This window comes from Linepithema humile, chromosome 2 (genome assembly GCF_040581485.1).
Source record: "Linepithema humile isolate Giens D197 chromosome 2, Lhum_UNIL_v1.0, whole genome shotgun sequence".
Classification (NCBI taxonomy): domain Eukaryota; kingdom Metazoa; phylum Arthropoda; class Insecta; order Hymenoptera; family Formicidae; genus Linepithema; species Linepithema humile.
This window is the reverse complement of record NC_090129.1, coordinates 32,387,254-32,404,975: the sequence shown is the minus strand read 5'-3', so window position 1 is coordinate 32,404,975 and position 17,722 is coordinate 32,387,254. Positions and strand designations below refer to the sequence as shown.

The window sequence follows — 17,722 nt, the reverse complement described above, 5'->3', positions numbered from 1 at the left end:
ATCAGCGCGATGCCAGCAGTAATTAGTAGCTCGCGCGGCGCTTGCGGAAATTGCCGCAGGCGGCCGACTCCCGGGGCTGCAAACACACCGAAATATCTACATATACAGTCATTATCGCGGTCGTTACGCCATTCGAAACGACGACGACACGTAAGGTGCGAGCGCGCGGGCGTGATTTTTGCTCGCGCGGATGCGATTCCGATACGTCACGCGAGCGCAAGTTCAGAGTAATAAATTATTAAATATTATTCTTTTCTCTTACCCTCGTATTTCGTCTTGTTGATACTCACTCTTGTGAAGTCCATTATCTATTGAAACGTACATGGCTCGCGATGAAAAGGACGTTGATTAATTTGACTTGTGCCGAGTAAAACATTTTATATAAAGTTTCATATAAAAACGTTGACAAATTATTAATGAAACAGCTTTTCGAATTAAAACTGGCTTTATCTTATCGCGACAAAGTATTGATATTATAATTTAATGTGATTTTCAGTGCTATTATCGTGCAAAATTTTATAAACGCAGAAAATGCATTAATTTCTCTCCTCTTCAATTCCTCTTTCGCGCATTTGCCTTTTCATCGCATGTGCCATTGTTAACGCGAGAACGTGTTTCTTTTATCTCCCCTGAGCGTGCGCTATTGCTCCTGGATATCTTCGAGCGGATTACGTTTTTCTTTGAAACTCTCTCGATAACGACGTTCCGTGATCACTGGATAGATTGCACAAGATGCGGTTTAACGACGTGTCTGTCTTCGCCCGTTCCAATGATACGATCGAATTAAATCATTCCTTTTTTCTTATTCTCGATTGTCGATGCATTGCGGAGAACTGCGTCCAAGCATTCCATTTAATTTATATGTTAAATGTTGCTTCTGTTTTATAATTTCACTTCCTTCTGTTTTTAATTTACCACTATATTATTTATTTATTTTTTAGACTTGTTTTTCTTTTTTGAACTCGTTGCGCTTGAAAAAGATTTGCATAATATCACTCATCATGCATCATATTTATTTTACGACAATTTTTTCGATATACGTGGTGTGTCTTTATTCGTAAATAAAATATACGCGTATTTTCTACGTTTCGGAAAGGCTATTTCTTGCAATTAAAATTGAATCAAGTCGGATGCTGCGGAACTTAACTGTTCGCTAAGAGATAAATTCTAAATGGGCTTTTTTCTTAATGCCTTGTTAAAATACATTAAAAGAGGCACATTTTTTTAACGCTTATTTTGCAGTAGCGCCATTGAAGCTGACTCGCAGCAGCTACGGCCATAATATTCAATAGATAATTCAATCTCGCGACCTGGATTTTCATTCTCGCTGGCGCGACCGACCTTGCGCCACTCGTTATTCAGTAATCCCCGCGATTAGTGGCAAACGGAATCTCCTCGCACTTCGGAGCATCAGAAGTTATTACTCGTGTCCCTGCGTTACGCGCAGTTTATTTTCATTAGGACGCCCGCGATACCCGGCCGCAACGCCGCACGATCCACGTTGTTACATTATATTGCGCGCGGACTTCTGACACACACACGGCTATACAATATCGATGATCGATAGCTCAATAATAAGGTACTATCTTGTAGTAATGACTTCCACGCTATTATAGTCGCGCGCATGTCATGTCGTGTCCTAGTAATGCAGTTGTTAATTTATGACATAACTTTAAAGCAATTGCTACTCTGTATAATTACCATTATTGTTGTTTCGCCTTCCTGAATTGCAACGTGATGTGTTATGACATACTTCATGCACAGTGTGTAGATTATTAGCTCGACTGTGCGTCAGCTCGAGCACTTGTTATTTAATTTTTCGTGTAAATTGCAATTTTTGCAAAATGTATTATTCTTTGGCATGTATAGAAGAAATTCCACTTCTGACACATATAGTATAACGACATTGGCTCGTGAAAATGTAAAAATTTATGTAGTGTTATTTTTTAGCATTTAAAATTATGTAAATGGTTCATATTTTAAGTAAATCGGATGAAAAGAGCATATTGTTTCAATAGTACAAAATAGATATGTATTATTATGCTCTTGCAAATTTGACGATATATGTCCTAAATATTATATTGGTTTTTTTTAATGAATTCAAGCTATATTGGATAATTTTAGTGAAGTGTGGAAATTCTCGCAAATTGAGTAATTATAACTTGTGGGTGGCCTACATATTTAACTTTTCAACGTGAGTTTTCAAATAAATGCGGACGCTCGCTTTACTGGTTTTCGATAAACGTGAAAAGAGTTATATGCATAAAGGAATACACAATGAAAAATATTTTCGACCATGTCGCTATCGAGCAAGCGCCAATTATTTATCGAAGAATTTTATTAATTTCGCAAATTCTTATTCACGTTTACGTATTTATCAATAATTTTACGTTGCGGAAAATGTGTGAAAAAAATAATCAGGCATTTTCTCTGTCAAGTTAGCATCGTTTATTGAAGAAGGATAAACTATATTTACAATGATATTCGATACGTTATCGCTGCGTGTATAATATCGGACGTTGTTGCCTTTGGTATGCAAGACGGAAGTATCAACGTTGACGATTCGGGAAGAAAAATTTAATTAATGCCAGGTACAGAAAAGAGCGATCAGTCATGGCGTGCCATGGCGGTTCTCGCATGCCTCAGAATCCCGCGTGCGACAACGCGGCGGCGTAATCGTGAAGATGACTTTGAGTGTCCGCCTCGTGTCCCTGACCGCCGTACACACCGCCCGAATGATCGTTCTTCCCGGAAGTGTGTATCACCGCGCGAAATCCCTCCTTGTCGGCGTGATAGCTGACGACACGAAGGCTGCCACCCGGATCTTTCACGCTATATTCGCCGGTCACACTGCTTCCTACGAAAAAAGAGTAATCGATAGGAGAGACTGAAATATAACTCTCATTTATATTTATAAAGTTACGGTGGACTAGATAATACGAGATATCGATTTGAAGACGTCATTAATTAGTCTAATAATGCGGAATCGACAGCTATCCGCCGATCATATGTATATTGGCGACCAGAAATATCTGAAGACATAAAGCTGCATCAATCTTTATTCACAATTAGAATTATGACGTCCTTAAGTTTGGCTTTTCTAGTCGTTTGACATATATAAATAGTTAAATATGAAGTTAAAGTTGATATGTGTGTGTTTGTCACAATAAGTCACAATTTAATCAATGAAAATATAATTTAAAATTTTGAATAATCGTCTATTGTAAGAATTGATGCAACTATAATTATCCAAGGATTTATGATCGCTTGTGTGCAAACATAATATTTAAAAAATATTTTATTACAAATTATTATCTTTAATAATTAATATAATTTTAAAATTGAAACAATTTGAATATTATATTATCTTCATTCTCTCTGTTGTTTCATTGTTGCTAATGAAAACACAGCGGGATTTGTAAAAATATTTTGATCAGATTATTTACCAATTATTTTAACTATATAATTTATATAATTTTAAATAATTCCAACTTGCGTATATATAGAGAGTATTAGTATAAAATGCTTGCAACAATTTTATAGATATATTCTTTTACAAATTTGCAGTCAATTTTTTCTACGATAAAAATTTTAATTTTAATCAGAGAAATTATTTTATTTCACAGAATATCGTGATATATTTTAATTAATAAAGTGCTGTTGAAGCAAAATATCTACTCGCAATGAGATGTGAAGATTCTTTTATTTATTAAAATTTCTACTTCTCGAAAAATATTTTGTACTTTTAATAGAGTTTGTAATTCAAAAGCCGCGCTAAACACTTCAATACACTTGAGCTAAGGAAAAATCGACTGCAACTTGGTCAAAGACCACGCCTGTAAAGTTTGCTCAATTCTGGTGAGTTTGTACCTCTACAGCTGCACTCTTTTACAACTGCGATATCACATCGATGCGCCGTTGACGCCGGTTTACAATTCCTCGAGTCAACTTTGCGATCCGAAAGTAAGAAAACGTAGTTCCAACTGAATGGTTGACACGACATACGGCGATACACACAGATACACGTATACGCATACGCTCGCACTCACGACATGTCATAGGGTAGCGCTCGCGGGCAGTCTCCGCGGAAATGCAATTTTCTTTTCACCCGCGGCAATTTTTGCCGACGTCAGCGTCAGCGCGTCGAGTCGAGCCGCCACGGTGGAAATCGGATAAACGGCGCCACAGGTAGTCCGGGCATTCAAAGACCGTTTCATCTCGTTTCGCGGTCGTCGTCGTCGTCGTCGTCGTCGTCGTCGTCGTCGTCGTCGTCGTCGTCGTCGTCGTTGTCGTCGTCGTCGTTCTCGCGTGCGAAAGTCACGAAAGACGCGAAACAGCTTGTTCTTTTTTTCTTTTTCACTCACCGTCTCTGGACTCTTTCTGACCGTGAAAGTCGCCGGTATGATGGTCCTCGACTCCGTACGAGAACTCGTACTTGGGATGCGCCACGTAGTCAACCGTGTAGCCGTCTTGATGGCGATGCTCGTGCTCCTGCGTGCCATGCAGATAGTTGTGCTCGCTGAAATGATCCACCACAACATGCGGTACTTTCACCTCGTACTCCGGGCCCTGCACCGGCCCGTGGAAGTGCATGTACGAGCTGGCCACCGAGGCGTGATGATGATCGTGGAGAGCGCCGCTGTCCAGTATCACGCCGCCGATTGATCGATTGACCAGGCCGAGGCCGATGGTTAGTGCAACGGTGACCTGTGACACAAGAAGTTTATGCCGACGGACGCCGCATGGTCCGGAGAATTCGCCTTCCGAGCGCGCCTTCGATCGTGCGATAGTTATCGATCATGCGTGTAAATAGCGCGGCGGCTATGAACCGCGGGATTAATTTCGCACAAACGGGATATTATTTTTCGAGCGACTAGCCTTTTGCATTTTCGCTGCGCTACCGCTAACGGTTTTTTTGTTTGAAAGAAAATATTTTTTGTGCAAAATTTTGCGGAGTAAAATCGGTCAAAGCTCAAGTGAAAAAATATTGTCAGGCAAGAAGAGACGTAATTTAAATATTTTTACGCATTCTAGTCAAATGCTTTCCCGCACGTGTGTACAAAGGGCCAAACAAATTGGGATATTTTGAGCTAGTCGAATGTTCGACGATTCGAAATTGCAATCGGAGCGCAATCGTGATCTATGCGATCGATGTGCCGCGACCGATGTGTGTACAAACTCTAACTCGATGCCATGATGAAACCCTAGAAATTTACGATATACCGGTATCGAGCAATTGAATGACGGCGAGGGGCGGTTCGTCGACCTCTCGTTTTTAATTACGGGGGGTCCCGAGAGCCCGTCAACGTTCCAACCAACACGAGCCAGCGCGATGCGATGGAAGTGGCTCGATTGGAAGTGCGGAATAGACGCGACTCGACGTTTCTTCGTTCTTGCTTGTACGCTTCATCAACCTCCACGTCTCCGTTACAATCGACATTTTTCGCTCGACACTCGAGTCTTTTAATTCTCGGCACTTTTACAGATTGATGTAACGCAAAGAGATCGCTGCGTCCCGCCGTCGAGCGTGGATGTATTTGCAACGCGATCACGGTTGTATTTGTAAATTGTTAAGAGTAGATTCGTTTCCATTCGATTTGAAGTATTAACGATGGGATGCAAATGGAACTGCGAATCATGAATTGTAACATTACGTTATGCAAATTTGATCAGACCTAACATTATGGACAGACAATTTTGGAATTGTATATGCACGTAGAAGTATAACTTGCATTACTGAATATGAGTATATGCGCAAGTTAGGAATATTCTAGAATATATGCAGAATGCTAGAATATATTCATGTTGAGATGCACTATGTGGAATTTGACACACCTCGCTTTGTGCAACTTTACGGTACCGTGTATACATTTAATGCATCATTAAATAACCGAAACTTACATATTGTATTACGCAACTCGTAAAAAAGTTCGAAGCAAATATAATATAAATATCTTTCGGGATAATTATTATTCTACAATAATTTTGCTAAAATCTTTTCGCTCGACTCTTAATTTTCTCCGCGATGGAAGTGAAACGAGTTTGCGAAAAAAAAAAAAAAAAAAAATGCGAGAAATAAGTACATTTACCCGCGCATTTCTGAAAAAAGTAACAAACTAGGGGAGCTAAGATCTCTGAGGTCGAGAGGATCTCGAGATTAACCAAACACAAAAGGACGACCACTTAATTCAATTAAGAAGGCGTCTGCCGCAGGACAGTGTGCGCTTCTTAATTTTCTTCCGCGTGGAATTGAACCCCTCTCCCCCCCCAGAATTTCTATCCGCCTTTCGGGCGCACCCCGCGCGTCGGTGAAACGACAACACCACCCTTCGCAAAAACGTACGGCCTGAGTGAACGAGCTAATTACATCGAGCGGATATTAAGGAACATTTTAAGCCCGTCTTAAATTCACGGCGTTGCTCAAGTCTCCGACCAACCGCTGCTTCAGCTACTTTTCTTTCATCCGAATTATTTATTTCGTTGTGAACCGCGTGCGCGCATTATAATTCGTAAGTACTGGCAATTAAAAATCCGTTGCCCTCCGCCCTCATTTTCCTCTTGGCCTTTTCACTGTCTTTTCTTTTTCTCTCTCTTTCTCTCTCTCTCTCTCTCTTACATTCTCGTCCCGAATGTCGCGCAGTTGTTCTTTAACGAGCACTTTCTCCGCGCCGCGTCACTCTTCCTTCCTTCGCGCGCGAGTTTCGACACTCTACCTTGAAAGTCATCTTCACCATTATGGTATTTCAGGCGGCCAGGTAAGAACTGCAACTTACCGTCGTGTTTTCTAGGCTTTTATACTGGCCCGCCGCGTATACGCGACCACGCATACACGAGCGTACATCCGCGCCCGGTTCCGGTACCGTGTATGTGGCCGCTTGTGTGAAGATCCACTTCCGAGGCGACAAGATAAACGTCGCATTAAGACATCAAAATACGTCATTGCCAGTAAAAGTTTAGAGTAAAAACGTGACGATGAAATAGAAGAGAGTAAAGCGAAATTGACTGTAGCACACTTTGCTGGCACACTGGCTGAAATAAAGAAATATTTGTAAAAGAGCATAGATGTAGAGTGTAATTTTTAACTAAAAAAAATATCATTAGTAAGAATAAACAAGAAATACTATAAAATATTCACAGAGTGAAACGACAATTAGCCATAATAATACGATTAATAAATCCATAAATTAATTGTGACAAAAATAAGACAAAATCAAGGCATGCATTTATATGAGAAATTAGATTTGAATTTTTATCACAAAAATATAGAATAAAGTACATGAAAATCTTGAAATAAACAGACATCTTCAATGCGCAAAAATTGAAAGTGCAAATTTCAAATATGTATTTATGGAACGAGCATTCTTATTAGCATTTTCGAGCTATTTTGCAATCTTTTACAGAGAAATTAATGTTATAGTGTAGTAAATTGAAAATAGATATATATTTTTAAAACAAATTTTTGAAGAGATTATTTTTGAATAAGATTTGTTTATATGTATGAGAGAGATTTCATAGATTGGATATAATTGATTTTATATCTTCTTTTAGCAATTTAACATCTTGTCTGAAGTGTGTAAAATTATATGCCAGCGCTATGCGTGCGATCCATTTCGCAAGAGACTGCACGAGTTCCAAATGGCGTTTCACGATGACTCGCGATGTCATAAAACCGATTACGTATTAATAGACAGTGCATCTACGCGTAGCGTGCATTGAAAAATGATCCGGCAGATCGCATAAGATCGCTTCCTTCCTCTCAGCTGACGTTGCGAATAGCTTCCTTCTTCCCGTAAGATACACGGTGTATCTCTTGCCGCGAGCTTTCCACGACATCGATACTTGACTCGTATGGGAGAATCGAATTTTCTCTGCAAATCTCGATTTTGAATGGAAACTGATGCACTATTGCGAACAATTTTTTTCAAAGATACAAAGTGAAAAGATAATGCGTATACACAGAGAAAGTGTACATAGCACGATACGTAGAAATTATATTAATAAATTACCTTGAATTAAATTATGCAACTAAATATGTCTACCTACGAATAATCATCAGTGTTGAAATTATATCTACATAAAGCTACTGTGATATAGAGCGTGATGCATTAATTAGATTTTTCTTAATTTCTAAAATTAGTCAGTATTCTGTATATATGAAATGAAACGTGTTGTCGATACCAGCAACAATTTACGAGGAAACTTGTGCGTTATTATTAATTAACATTTAATCTGTTTACTGAATATAACTGTACAACATTGCACTGCTCTTATTACACATTGTGATATTTTCCGAAGGCAAATATCGATGTGCTATACGAGTATTATATTAATTTTATGTCTTAAGCATTTTTTTCTGCAATTATCTCTGCATTTATAGTTATGAAAAATTAATTAAAGTTAGATCACACCGCATATAAATTTCTCTTTATTTTTGAAGTCAAATTTTGATACATTGCTAAATTATTTAAAGACAAGAGCTTTTCTTTTTTTCATTTCTTGGATCGAGACGAAATAGCGTGCTTTTTTAAAATTATCCAGCTCGATTGAAGTCGAGATCTCTATGAAAAAGTTAAAAGCACTTCTTCAATAAAGGTTCAATAAGATTTCATTCAGTGCTTGTGAAATAAAACAGAAATAGTGACAACAAATGAAAGAAATAAAACTGTGCAATGTCAAAAAATTTATTTTAATTCCCTACAATAGTAATACAATATATATATATATAATTTTCAACAACTTATCAATCGATACTTTCGGATTATTAATTCCAATAGCCTACAAATATCGAAGATGAAATGTTGATTGCGCTGCGCGTTTTTTTACAATACGCGTTTCACATTTGAGGAGCGGCACCGTCGTTAAATCCAAGCAGCTGACACGGAATTTTTTTCTTCTCTGCAGTTTGAAGCGCGCTTTGAGAGATACGGCTTTCACGAAAGAGAGCCAACCGGAAGTTGGCAGGCGCTCGATAGAAACATCTCTCTGTCTTCTTTGTCGCGACGATAAGAAATATCGAGTCGATATATCGCGAAAATTCTCTTCATCTTCTGTCTTCGTTGCGCGGCGCATAAAAATCGGTTTAAATTCATGCGTAATTGAGTTTTTCTTAATTGTACAGCACCTGGCAATTAGCAAGAATGATTTGCATATTTGCTGAACAGTGGATTACACTGTATCGCGTATCCGTACACGGTAAAATGTTGGCGCGATTCTATTTATAGCAACAAGCGACGCTTCATATAATACGGTAAATCCGGCAGCGGCAAATGCACGTAAATGCGGCATGCAATTAACAAGCTATCGTTTATCCATTATACCGCGAGCTAATATTATAAGTATCATTATAGTATATTATTATCGTAAATACCCATTAGCCGGCGACATATAATTTGACCAGAATTTATGGCGATGTCCGGTAAGGTACGATAGACATGAATGACCGACCTCGCCACATTTGATAACCCGATTAATGGAGTGCGCTATGATAATGTACGCGAAGGGAAATACAGCCGCGCTCTGGCACTCGCCCTGTACCGCTAATTGGATTTTCTTTGTGAAGAATTTCTGCGGATATATGTATTAAAGCCTACCATTAGTCGTTTCCGACAACCCTTTGAAACCGACATAAACCGACGACGACGACGACAGCGGCAATGTGTGTCGCGCGAATCTGTTTCTTCGTTGAATATAAATGCGTTCAATTACGGGGCGCGCATAGTCAAATAGTGGTATTTTCTCCACATCAAACGGTTAAACGGTATCGCATTTGTATTTTCGCTCTTTATACACGTTTCTTCCCGTATAGCTAGTCCTGTTATTCTCCAGGCAAAGACAATTCAACGCGCGTAACAAGTCGAGCGTGATATTCCGTACGCATAGCGATAATCGACTAACCCCGTCGACTTCGGAACGACGATGTAATATAATTGACATAGGGAAGTGTCTCGAATCGCCGCTACAAAGGACGGATAATTGAAAGCAATTTTGTGGTTTCGCAAATAAGCTCTCCACGGTTATAAGTGGATAAGTAAATTAGTGAAAATTTTATTATATATGCTTTGGGATAAAATGACCTGAAAGCATTAAGCCGCGGAAAAATAGTACGGAATATTAATAATGAACGTCAATAACGTGACGCAGTAAATGCCTCTCGATATGCTTGATTTTATAAGCCATTTAAAAAAGTATAAATATAACTATCACATTTAGACTACATTTAGACACAAGTAGACACGTTTTATTTCGTCGTATTAGCACAGTTTGTGACAGTTATTAAATAATGAAATAATTTATTGACTTAATCATGGTATTCGTTGTACTTTTGTGCGATGAAATTTCCAAAAAGTAACACGACAAAAACAATAAGTAAATTGTAGACTAAATTTATCAATATGAGAGCAGAACGACTGACAGCTTGCGCAACAAGCTTGAAACCGGTCGACAGCGCTGCAATCGAATAAAGCCGGCATAAATAATTTAGCGCTCTCGACGTCTAATGCGCGCGCCGCGCGATTTCATCGTTCCGGAATAACATTTGTAAACGAACGTCGCGTCGCGCTGACTGTATTATGCTTTCGTTCCCGCACGTGATATGCGTCAGAAGGTGAATGCGACTCGATTAAACTAATTGGCGTTTCGCAGATACCCATCGTGCATATTGAGAGATGAGCTTTGCTATTTGCGAACAATCAATTTAATGGAATATCTAATTATTGTAATGCAACTCTTAGCCCTGGCTGTATCGAGGTACTTTTTATTTGATAATTGCATACGTCGATTGAATATTTTTCTGGCTAGTGACATCTCTAGTAATTTTTTAATTAATTTTAAATTTGAAACTCTGTGAGAGAGACAATGCAGGATATCTCACGCATTTGAAATATTTTTATTGTTATAATTGCGATTAAATCTATAAATTAAAATTTACATTAAGGAAGTAAGAGCCATTAATTTTAATGTATTTAGAAATGTATCTGACTTTTGCAAATAAACATGTTTTGATCCATTTTTCGACATTTTCGTAAAAACGCATGCGACTTTTAACTATTTACGCTTTGATATTTTGTTCGCTTATTTATTTAACATTTCTTTTACTAATGGTTTGTGGACGAATCAAAATAAAGCATCTTGGATGAAAGATCAATATTATTCTCGCATTTTTATTAAAAGATTCAAGATAAAAGAATATATGTTAATTTACGAAGTTTGGAGAAATTTCTGAATATGTTAAACTTAATCTCTGCATTGTCAATGTTTGGCTTTTATTAGGCTCAACATACGTGTACAGTGTAAATAATGAAATATCAAACAAACCTTTATCCCGTTCACTCAAATCTAGAAACGTCAAGGACCTCGTTTTCATATTGCATGCGTGACTTGTTCTCGCAGTATCAGTCAAGGATCAATTATAATCTAATTGCAGTTGTACAATTTGCCCGTGATAACTTTCTTTATATTTCGCGTGCTGCTTTAACCCGCCCATTAAATCAGCATTATACCGCACGAAGCTCTAACGTCGGAATTCCGCGAAACGAAATGAGTTTCGCGAGGGAAATCTCGCGCGTATGAAAAGATCAGCCGGTCCGAGCTATAAAAGCCGCGATATGGGCCGCTTCGTAACCGAGCTCGTAAATCAAGAAGCTCGATCCCGGAGTATGATTTCAGCGCGATAAGGGGCTTCCGGGGACCGAGAGAGAGAGAGAAGACCCCCGTGTGTTGCACGGCGAGAAACCCCGGTTCGGCGAAACCTGAACCTTCCATGCGCAGATTCGTTTAATCGCGAAGCGCCTGGCCTGTGTAGTTCTGACGACCCGTGCGCAGACTGTCTGACCTAGATCGGCTGCATCTACTGCAATTTGCGCTTGACGCGGTCGCCGAGGTTTCCGGAATCGTATCTCCGCCGTCGACAACGGCGGCGGAAAGGTGGCCGGCTGACGACTCTTCCCTCGGCGCTTCTCCATCCCGCTGCCGAGTTTCCGACGACACCGGACGCGGACAACGACGTACAAATACCCTGTATCGCGATGCACCTGCTGCACACGATGCAGATGCGCCCTTCGCGGAATCACGGAAATGCCGCATTACTGTATCTGGGAGAAGGAAGAAGTTGCCAAACAACAATTGTAAAAGTAATAACGCGTATTACACGTGGAAGCAGTAATTGACAATAATCGCAGAAAAATGTAATCATGACTGAGCGAAGTAGTTAGTAAAAACGGATTCAACAATTTCAAATTCAATTAAAAAGGACTGATATTGTAATATAATTTGTACGAGTTCGCGCTCCCGAGCAGAGATTTATTTCGAGACGAAACAGTTTCTAAGGCAAACAACGGTGAAAAAGCACAGATTGGAGGACTGTGCGCTAATTGCAACGCGTTGCGGCGACGAACAGCGGGAAATAAAAGATTAAGAATGTCCGTTCGGATTTATTGAAATTAAGCAAGCGCGACACAAGCAGCGGGTAAGAGCTCTCGAATAAAAAGCAATGGCAAACGTCGGGTGGTGGCGAGCACGTAAAAACGTATTTACGCGGATTACGCGGAACTCTCTGACCGCGGAACTGTGTTTTTTGCCCGGAGGAGGGGGAGGGGGGGGGTGTGAGGATAGAGCCGGGAGGCGCTTCGGACGGGATCGCAAGCGCCGGAAGCAGCTCGCTTTCCCGCGCTTATTGCACTCGAGTCGTCAGAAGCTCAATTAAAATTCCCACGGAAATTTCTCATTCGCCTGGGATACTTATTCCGGATGAGGCGACCGTAGTTGCCGTCCGTACGACATGCTAACGTAGCGGAATTTCTCCGGGCTATTTTTCTCTCGGCGCAATTTCAGCGGCGGACTGTACGTATCACCTGCAGAAACGGGCGCATCGGGTTAACGGCTAACGATAAGGCTAACGTAATTCTGTCTGTCCTTCGCGAGATACCGCGGTCGCAACCGGGTCAGTTTAAAGCGTGACTCCGTCTAGAAAGCACACCGTCGAGAGCGTTCGGCGATTAATCCGGGACACAAAATGCTCGACGTAACCAACAAGTATGGTGCTTTTAATTTTTACGTTCGTCACGTACCAGCCGTTAAGAGAGCGCGCCTGAATTAATTTTCCAACCACGAATATTACCTCACGAATTGTTGAAATGAGCACAATCACTGACATCTTTGTTTTACTATTATTTTATCGCAGAATATACGCGCAATGCTTGTTTCTATTTTTTAGTAGCAAATTTAGAGTGAATTTAAGGATTTTATTGTAATAATTAATATTTACATCTCTATGTTGCATTTATTAATATACATTAACACATACTTGAATAAGTTTGATAAATATTAATTAAAATGTAAATTACACATAAAATATTGATAATATATTGAAATACTCTTGACAAGGAAATTTTTTATTTTAGAAGTACAAAAAAACTTTGATTTTGGCGGACTGAAACAGTTACATATGGAAGTACATTAATGATGCTGACTTCTGGCAATAAAAGTAGCTATTTGTTACTGGTCACTTTTACGTTATCCTCGATCAAACGTTAACATCTTCCTTAAGTCCTAAATGGCCGCAAAAACACGAGTTGGTAGGAGAGGAGCTTTCGACAAGCTCACGATACAAAAGCGATGAGATCTTAACGAGCATCCGCGCGTAGTTAATCAATCTTCATCCCGGTACTTAATTACTCGCAAACTTACTCACACGTCGCACGAAAAGGCGTATCGGGTGTTGTTTCTATTACGTATAACGAGTTTGGCGAACAAACGACAATCAAGATAACACTCGTATCTCGATAAGGATGATGCGCAAATCATGATAAATATGTACGCAATTTAAACGGACTGTCAGCCATCTGATTTATGGCTTTTTATTGATTTTTATTGTGCGCTTATAAAAACACGAGTAAGTAAAACTTACATAAGAGAATCTTTTAATTATTTACAATATTATTAGACATTTTTATTAAAATTTTTATCTTTTACTTTTATTATCAATTAAAAAGAAAATGCAAATAGGAGAGTCGTCCAATAAATAAGATATAAAGAAAAGTTACAGAAAAATGTTTATTTTAGAAATATAAAAAAGTAAATTAAAATGGCAAAATGTACATTTTATTCAATTTTAGGTTTTAGAATTTTATACTAAAATTTGATAGACTTAGCATTTTTTTGAAATTTATATTTTCTTTACTGCGATGCATTGAAATTTTATATTTTAAACAAAGAAATGATTCAGAATGTTAATGAACTGATATTGAAAAATTGATTATTAGAAAGAAATGTTTTAAGTTCTTACATAAATTTAATAATTAATTAATTTTTCTTGTTGTCAATATTTGCCGATAATTATATATACCTATTAACGCAAGGGTCATTGAACTAAATATAGTAAAACATAAATTTTTAATTTTATTTTAATTAATTGTATTTTCTTTTTATTTTATATTCACGTTTTCAAGGCTAAATTGCGCGCGTGTAGCGCGCTATGTTATGTTCTATAAAAATAATAAATGCTTATTTGATTACAGATTTTCATCTGCAAAGGTACAGCAGGACACGAAATGAAGCAGTGCTGCATCAGCATCGAACTTCGAAAACGTGAGTTTTTTTCAATATTTCATTAAGACACTTTTTACATAATTTATTTATCGGACAATTCTCGTTGCTAAATTTTCCCGATAAATAATGAGATAGTGTATAACTTTAATGATACGTGCAGTCGAACGGGTCTTCAAATTTACAAGCCGGGCAGACCGTCAACGATCCTTCACGGGTCGGCGGTGCTGCTACGTAAATCAAAGTTCAAGATTCCAATACACTTGCACTTGTCACGCTTGCTTGCCCAAGCGCAACACCTTCGCTCTGTGTTTAAAGCGGCACTTGTCGCGATCTTAAGACCTGTTGATCGAGCGCAATCAAGTCACCCTCGTCGTCGAACAATGTTCTACACGTGCTTAAGCGATACGCAAACAAACGCACATCAACGAACTTGGTCATGCAACTAGCCTCTAAGCATAGATAACAATCCTCTGTTAGCTAGCTGCTTCCAAAAGTACATCTTGTGCCTACTTTATGTTATTTTGTTTACTATATTCGTATATTTTATAATTTGCATCCTTGTCATTGTTAAATATTTTATAAATTTCGACATTTTTTTAAATTTCTTTTAAAGTATTTAGTTTCTCAAATCTTAGAATTTGCATTCTGCCTTCTAGTCTTTATTTTACAAAAAATTTAATAATTAATAATATTAATTTCTATGCAACAATTTATATATTTTTTTCTTTTGTATTTTTGATGACCAGAATAGTAATTATGCCCTGTAAAAATCAAATAAAAAAAATCTAAAAAGAAGATTAAGAATTTTTCCACATTACCGATTAATATTTAACATTTGCATCGATAAAGGATAATTTTTGATATTTAAAAAGTTGGCTCAGATTATATAAATAATTAATTCTTAAACGTTTTCACATATTTGATTACCTTGAAAAAGGAGTTTAATACGAAGGGATCTATAGACTGCCATTTGAATAGTGCGAAACATCGGAATATCGGAATGAACCGTACCTTACGTCGGCAACCAGTTTCTCATTAACGGCAAAATCCCGCCATAATTACTCCAGCTATGATTAGTACCGTGGGAGAAAGATAAATAGCTTTGTAAACACGTCGCAACAGCCGGAGCTCGCAATGCCCGCTTTTATTAATGATGGAGATTAAAGTTTTATACGACTTGACGTATCGCGTATAGTATTCCTTTTCGCGCGTTCCAACGCGGTTAATACGCACGGTTTCTAATAACATATCAGCGCATTCATCGTCCTTATCGCTTCGCGCTAGCGTCGCGAAAAAAATCGTATCGCACGCGGTGCGAACTGTCACGTCGTGATTTATTCCGCGCGCGCCACGTTGTCTCGCGAGATTATCAACGGAAATTTATACGGTCAATGAGCGTGTGATCAATTATGCTTTTGATCGTGTTATTCGTAATAAACGACTAAGTCACTCGGTGCATTAACGCGGCCGTGCGTCAAGCTTAAATATTCATACTGTATGTAGAAATAACATAAATAATTATATACACATGCATTGCATGGGCATTATACATATAAATTTCATCGATTAATGCAGACTCGCGTGGCCGCGTCATCTGTTTCCATCGTTGGGATAGAGTTAAAAATGTTACAATTAAAATATTTTACGAGCTAGCGACCAAAGATAAACGGTACAATTTTTTTCTGCAATGTACGAATTTAATTCTACAGAGTTGACGATATTGTTTTGTCATTACGGTATCATAATATATTTGATTCTTTTTAGATAGTATAATAAAATTAATTGAAAGTGATATAAAAAATGATGGTCTTGTAAAAGTACAAATTACAACAAAACATCTATATTATTCGTGTCTCGTGACCCTTTCGGGCACTTTTCTTTCTCTATTTACGCGTAATGTGAATACACTTCGACGCGGAAATGAGACCACGTTAACGCACAATGCCGACAAGATCGGGCATCAAGCGCGACGAATTTTTCTCAGTCGGCGAGTGCGTGTCTGACTTTGGCACTTAAGGCAATGGCAGAGCGCACTCCGCAACCCGCAGCGCTTTGTCGAAGTGAAGGATCAAACGCCTTTGTAATTCTATACGACGCTACATGAAAGCGATCCCACTCGAATGTGTTCCTTGAGAGACCACCCCGCGTGCGTGCCACGTACCCGCAAGCGGTCAAGTCGAGAACCCCCGTCGGCGAGCGAGTTCGTCTATCCAGCACGATACTAATGCAAAAGGAATTTGTAATTAGCCGCGCCCGCATAGATGGGTTCATATTACTAAGTTAGTAAATTGCTGAGCGCTGGTAGCGATATCATTTGTGATATCATGGACAATGCGATGCTAACGATAATGCCTTTGCGTATGCATAACTCGCATGCTCAAAGGATATGTAAAACATCGCGCAACGTGGCGCACAATGTTGGCGTGGTTGAAAATAGACTAATAAGCTATCATGCAAATTTATCGCTCGCGCGCCTTTTTTGCGAACCGCTGAACTTGACTTATCGCAATTTATTGAGGATGTTTCGTAATTACGACGAAGGTTTGTATATTTTACGCAATAAATTTGCATAGTACAATGCTACGTTAATACTTCGCGTTTGACTTTAATCGGCAAATTTAATTGCTGTGTTTTAATTTGAATAAGACAACGTACCATTCTCTCTCAGTCTGTAATATATCTCTCTTCAAAGTTTTTTGCGTCGAGATAATTTTAATGGATAATAACTTGCAATTTAGTGCGCATGCTATTACAAGATTAATTAAATTTTTAATTTGCGACTATGTACGTTCCTTTATTTAAGAATTCTTTTATAATGCGCACAATTTCTCCATCTATCGAAGACCATGTCGCGATAAAAAAATCACAGCAATGCGCAAGTCTATGTAGTGGAATCGCAGAAATTGCAGCGCACCGACTCTCGTTTTAAATTAGATCGCCGCTCGATTCTGCAGGTAGTCGTCTTTCGAGACGAACAAACGTAAATTCCGCCGAAAAGAGAAAAGACGACAACGCGAAAGCGAATTCGTGCTTATATTTCGTCTGTTCTTAATTAAAGCGGCCCCTGTCGCCATTACGAATTCTTTATCACGTTTACACGGCCGCAATTTCTTTGGTCGTACACGGTAGTGATATCGCGAGGCAGGGAGACGAGTAAAGGGGGACTCGTAAAAGTGCG

General features: G+C 38.7%; 1 protein-coding gene across 2 annotated transcripts; it reads right to left on the bottom strand.

Annotated features, from left to right (window-relative positions):
* Positions 1-847: 847 nt before the first annotated feature.
* Positions 848-7,111, bottom strand: LOC105674877 (uncharacterized). Of its 2 annotated transcripts, none has more exons than XM_012371508.2 (3): positions 6,774-7,111; positions 4,365-4,707; positions 848-2,857 (listed from the first exon to the last, which is right to left on the bottom strand). In XM_012371508.2, the coding sequence occupies exons 1-3, from the start codon at positions 6,825-6,827 to the stop codon at positions 2,643-2,645; spliced, it is 612 nt and encodes a 203-aa protein (XP_012226931.1). In that variant the 5' UTR covers positions 6,828-7,111; the 3' UTR covers positions 848-2,642. The 2 variants fall into 2 exon arrangements, with proteins under 2 accessions (XP_012226931.1, XP_067205127.1); XM_067349026.1 differs by lacking the exon at positions 6,774-7,111 and adding an exon at positions 6,714-6,749 and having other exon boundaries at positions 849-2,857.
* Positions 7,112-17,722: the final 10,611 nt, after the last annotated feature.

What these genes read in the sequence shown, in the direction of transcription:
- LOC105674877 (XM_012371508.2), bottom strand. Translation starts at nt 6,827, where the DNA reads ATGCGTGGTCGCGTATACGCGGCGGGCCAGTATAAAAGCCTAGAAAAC. An exon ending in AAAGCCTAGAAAACACGACG is followed by an intron (nt 4,708 to 6,773) that starts GTAAGTTGCAGT and finishes CTTGTGTCACAG; the next exon opens with GTCACCGTTGCACTAACCAT. An exon ending in TCAGAAAGAGTCCAGAGACG is followed by an intron (nt 2,858 to 4,364) that starts GTGAGTGAAAAA and finishes CTTTTTTCGTAG; the next exon opens with GAAGCAGTGTGACCGGCGAA.